The sequence below is a fragment of the Neophocaena asiaeorientalis genome, unplaced genomic scaffold (assembly GCF_003031525.2).
Source record: "Neophocaena asiaeorientalis asiaeorientalis breed wild unplaced genomic scaffold, Neophocaena_asiaeorientalis_V1.1 scaffold606, whole genome shotgun sequence".
In the NCBI taxonomy this organism is placed as follows: domain Eukaryota; kingdom Metazoa; phylum Chordata; class Mammalia; order Artiodactyla; family Phocoenidae; genus Neophocaena; species Neophocaena asiaeorientalis.
The window spans coordinates 752,456-756,288 of record NW_020173687.1 but is presented as its reverse complement, the minus strand read 5'-3'; the positions used below and the strand labels follow the sequence as shown (position 1 = coordinate 756,288).

General features: G+C 65.6%; 1 protein-coding gene across 1 annotated transcript in view; it reads left to right on the top strand.

The window, feature by feature from the left end:
• BIRC7 (baculoviral IAP repeat containing 7) overlaps positions 1-1,417 on the top strand; it is a 4,488-nt gene extending 3,071 nt beyond the window's left edge. Inside the window, exons 5-7 of the mRNA XM_024750172.1 lie at positions 425-628; positions 939-1,010; positions 1,113-1,417. Of these exons, the coding sequence (XP_024605940.1) occupies positions 425-628; positions 939-1,010; positions 1,113-1,417 (581 nt within the window). The remainder of the gene's footprint in view (positions 1-424; positions 629-938; positions 1,011-1,112) is intronic.
• The last annotated feature ends 2,416 nt before the right edge of the window (positions 1,418-3,833 follow it).

Sequence of the window (3,833 nt, the reverse complement as noted above, 5' to 3'; positions counted from 1 at the left end):
GGGCCGGGCGGGGGGGGTGGGCGGGGGCAGGGTCTGAGGGGCTCCAGGGTTCAGGTCCCGACTGTGCTCTCTGAGCCTCAGTGCCCTGAGCTGTGAAATGGGGCTGGTGCCAGCCTCGACTGGGATGAAACAGGGGTCTGTGTGTCGCCCCGGGAGCAGCGCCTGGCACGTAGTCGGGTTCTGTCCATGGCTGCTTTGGTGATCAGGTTTCCATCTTCCCGGTGTGGCGGCACCTCTGACACAGGCCCTGGGAACAGAGCCCTGACTCGGACATGGATGGAGTGGCTGTGATGGCCACAGGGCCCCTTGTGTTGAGGTGGCCCTGGTGACATGCCACAGTGGCAGGCCGCTGCCTCTCTGCTGGGACCCCGAGGCCCTGGCCCCTGACTGCCCTCGGTCCAGCACCCCTCGCCCTGCCTTGCAGATGCTGGGGGCGACCAGCAGCGGCCCGCCTGGAGCCAGTGCCCAGCAGTGCAGGCCGTGCTCCGGATGGGCTTCGGGCGGGGCCAGGTGCAAGGGCTGCTGCAGCGTAAGTACCGCCAAGGGGTGCCGACCGGCGTGTCCACGTCGCAGCTGGTGGCCGACCTGCTCCAGGAAGAGGACGGGGGCCGGGCAGCAGGGGCCAGAGGTACCTCCACCTCTCTGGACCCCGCCCACCTCTCCTCTGGACCCCGCCCACTTCTCCCTGCTCACTGCCTCTGGGCACAGCCTTCCCTTGCCGTCCCCCCCAACCCTGGGGCCCGGCCCGCAGCGTCCAGGGCCACGGCGCGAGGGGCTGCATGGGCCGAGCGTCCTGGTGGAGAGTGGGCTCTGGGATCCTGGCGCACCGTGGGTGGGGGAGCGGGCTGGTACTAGGGCTCACCTGTGGCCTGCTGTCTCTGGCCAGGCCTCGTGTCCCCTGGGGACCTGGGCCTCACCCCTGTTCTACCTGCCCACAGCTCCTGTCCACCCAGGGCCGGAGCTGCCCACGTCCAGCAGAGAGGCCCAGTCGTCAGGCACCAGGGAGGCAGGTGAGGGTGAGGGCCCACCTGGGGTGGGGGCCAGGCCGGCCCTCCTGCATCCCGCGGTGGGGGGCGGGCACTCCCAGTCTGGCCCGCCTCCCCATCGGCCAGTACAGATGGTGGAGGTCAGGGTGTGGGGCGATGTCACATGTCCCCGCTGTGGAGACCCAGGTGGAGCCCAGGCCGAGGGGGTGCCGGTGGCTCTCGAGGCCCCAGGAGCCCGGGACGCCGGCGTGGAGAAGCAGCTGCAGCGCCTGCGGGAGGAGCGGACGTGCAGGGTGTGCTTGGACCGCGCTGTGGCCATCGTCTTCGTGCCCTGCGGCCACCTGGCCTGTGCCGAGTGCGCCCCCAGCCTGCAGCTGTGCCCCATCTGCAGGGCCCCCATCCGCAGCTGCGTGCGCACCTTCTTGTCCTAGGCCAGGTGAGCGCTCAGCCTGGACAGTGACCTCAAGCGCCGGCTCCTGAGATCCTGCTGCAGGGCCGATCCTGACAGACATTGCTAATCAACCCCATACCTTCCCCTGACACTCAGATATTTGCTCTGAATCCTTCTCAGCACAGCACCCTGGGGGGCCACTACCACTCCGCTTAAGCGCATTTCTGCCTTGGTTTTCCTAGCGGTCAAGGGGGATAATTCCTCCTGTCCAGCTGGGCATACATGGCAGCAGCCAGGCCAAGGGGAGGACGTCTTCGGAGGCATGTGAAGAAATGCACGATGCCCTTGTTAGGAGAAAGCGCTGGGGTCTGCCTGAGCATAAGACCGCGATGGGGATCTCAGCCTGGGATCTAAGGCCCGATGGAAATGCGTGGTGGGTGGGGGAGGGGTGCGTGACGCTCCAATGCTCATGTGGGGGCAGGAGCCGTGGCCTTCTCAGGGTTCCCAAAGGCTCTGAGCCCCAAGGTCCCTCCAAGAATCCTCCGGGGGGAGAAGTGGCAGGGAAGGGAACTCCCTGGAGGCTGAGGGTCCCCAGCCGGGGGGAGAAGCCAACTGGAGCTGCCGCTTCGGCCCTCCTCCCCACCAGGAGCTGTGAGCCCCGGCCCCATGTGGGCACCCACTCGGTGGCTTGCTGAGCACGGCTGAGCTCGCGTCCAGCACTGACCAGTCCAGCACGGAAGATGGAGCTGCAGGCGGCTTGGCGTGTGGGGTGGGGGCCACTTTCCTGTGTGTGGGTGCTTTGGAAGAGTCAAAATAAAGTGTGGGTTTTCCCTGGATGGTGCGCAGCAGCCTCTGTCTCAGAACCACCAGCCCCCTCTCCACCACCTTGCCCCAGGCATCTGTCCCACCCCCTCCCCCCCTGGCCTCACCAGTAGGGCAGGTGAGGCCAGGCCCATTCCAGGCCATTCCCACCACCCCTTACCCTTCCCCCTTTCCTTTGTTCTTATCTTTTCAGCATTTTAAGGACTTTTAGAATGGACTAGCCTTGGGCTGCTTCTGAAACTGAACTTGTAATTGTTCCCCAAGGTCCTGCATGGTAGGGAAGGTAGTCTGGAGGGCAGGTTCCTTTCTATCCTCTACTTGTGGGCACCTTGGGATACACTAAGACTGTTGCATCCCAGGGGCTCGAACAGTGCCCTCTGCTTGTCACCAGGAAGCCCTTGCCTTGTGGGCTCCTGGGCAAGCCCAGCCCTCACCCCGGGGGTCCCACCGGCCGCAGCACCTGGGGCCCTAACCCTAACACCCACCGCGCTCAGGTGGAGGTCACCATGGGCTCACTGGACCCTCGTGGTGGGGTCACTCTTTCCCCGTCTCGCAGGGCCCTTGGCCAGCCCCCCACCTCCCGCCCCAGCATGGGTGTGTGCAGCCCCCGGGGGTCTGGCTGCCCTGGGGAGGGCATCTGAGGGACGGGGCTCCTTGGCCAGCAGCCCCAGGCCTGCTGTAGATGGAGTGCATTCCCAGTGCTACCGGAGGCCAGGGATGAGGGTTTTTCTCATGTCTTTTTTTTTTTTTTTTTTAGAAAAAGGAAACAACAAACTCTTTAGAAGTTGCAGCCGTCCTGGCCTGGTGCTGGCCCTGCCACCCTGGCTCACGTCCAGTCACCAGACCCTGGGGGTGCCTGCAAGGCCACGGGGGCAGGAAGGTCCACTGCCTGGAGGCTCCTCACCGTCAGCATGGGTCACCGAAGCTGGAGGTCGCGGGGGCGGGTGGGGGGCGGGATGGGTGCTCTTCACCTACGCCACCGGCCGGCCTGTGGGGCATGGTGGGGGGTGAGCAGGGGCAGAGAAGCGGAGGGAAGGCGCGGTCAGCGGTCAGCGGGGCTGCTGTGCCCTCGTCCGTTGGAGAGCAAATGGGACAAAATCCAAGAAGGGGAGGGCTTCCTGGCCTTTGGGAAAGGGCGCGGGGAGGGGCCGGGCTTCTGCGAGGCCCGGCCAGGACTGGGGCTCCCCACGCAGGCAGCTGGGGGCCTTGTCCCTGCAGAGCTGACTCTGGCCGCAGACATCTCGTTGGGGGCTGGGAGCGGAGTGAGGGGCTCACCCTAGGTCCTTCTGGCTGCCCAGCTCCACGGCCAGGAGGAAAGCCCAGAGTCATGTCCAGCCTGGCCAGTTCTCCCAGCTTGTGTGCCCGGGTCATCAACTCCCATATATCCTGCCCTGGCTCAGGGATCTGAGCGAGGCCTCTCCTCCATCACGGGAGTTGGATGCCTGCTACTTCTGATGGCCCTTAGCTGACGTGGGGCCTCACTTATAGGGTAGAAGGGCTGGGGGGCTACCAAGAGGGCCAGGGTCCCCAGGGATGGCCGCAGGTGTGGCCCTGAAGGGCAGGCTTGACTCTGAGGGCCTGGGTGAGACGGAGGAAGCACAGCTCTACCAGGAGAAGGACCACAGCCACCTCTG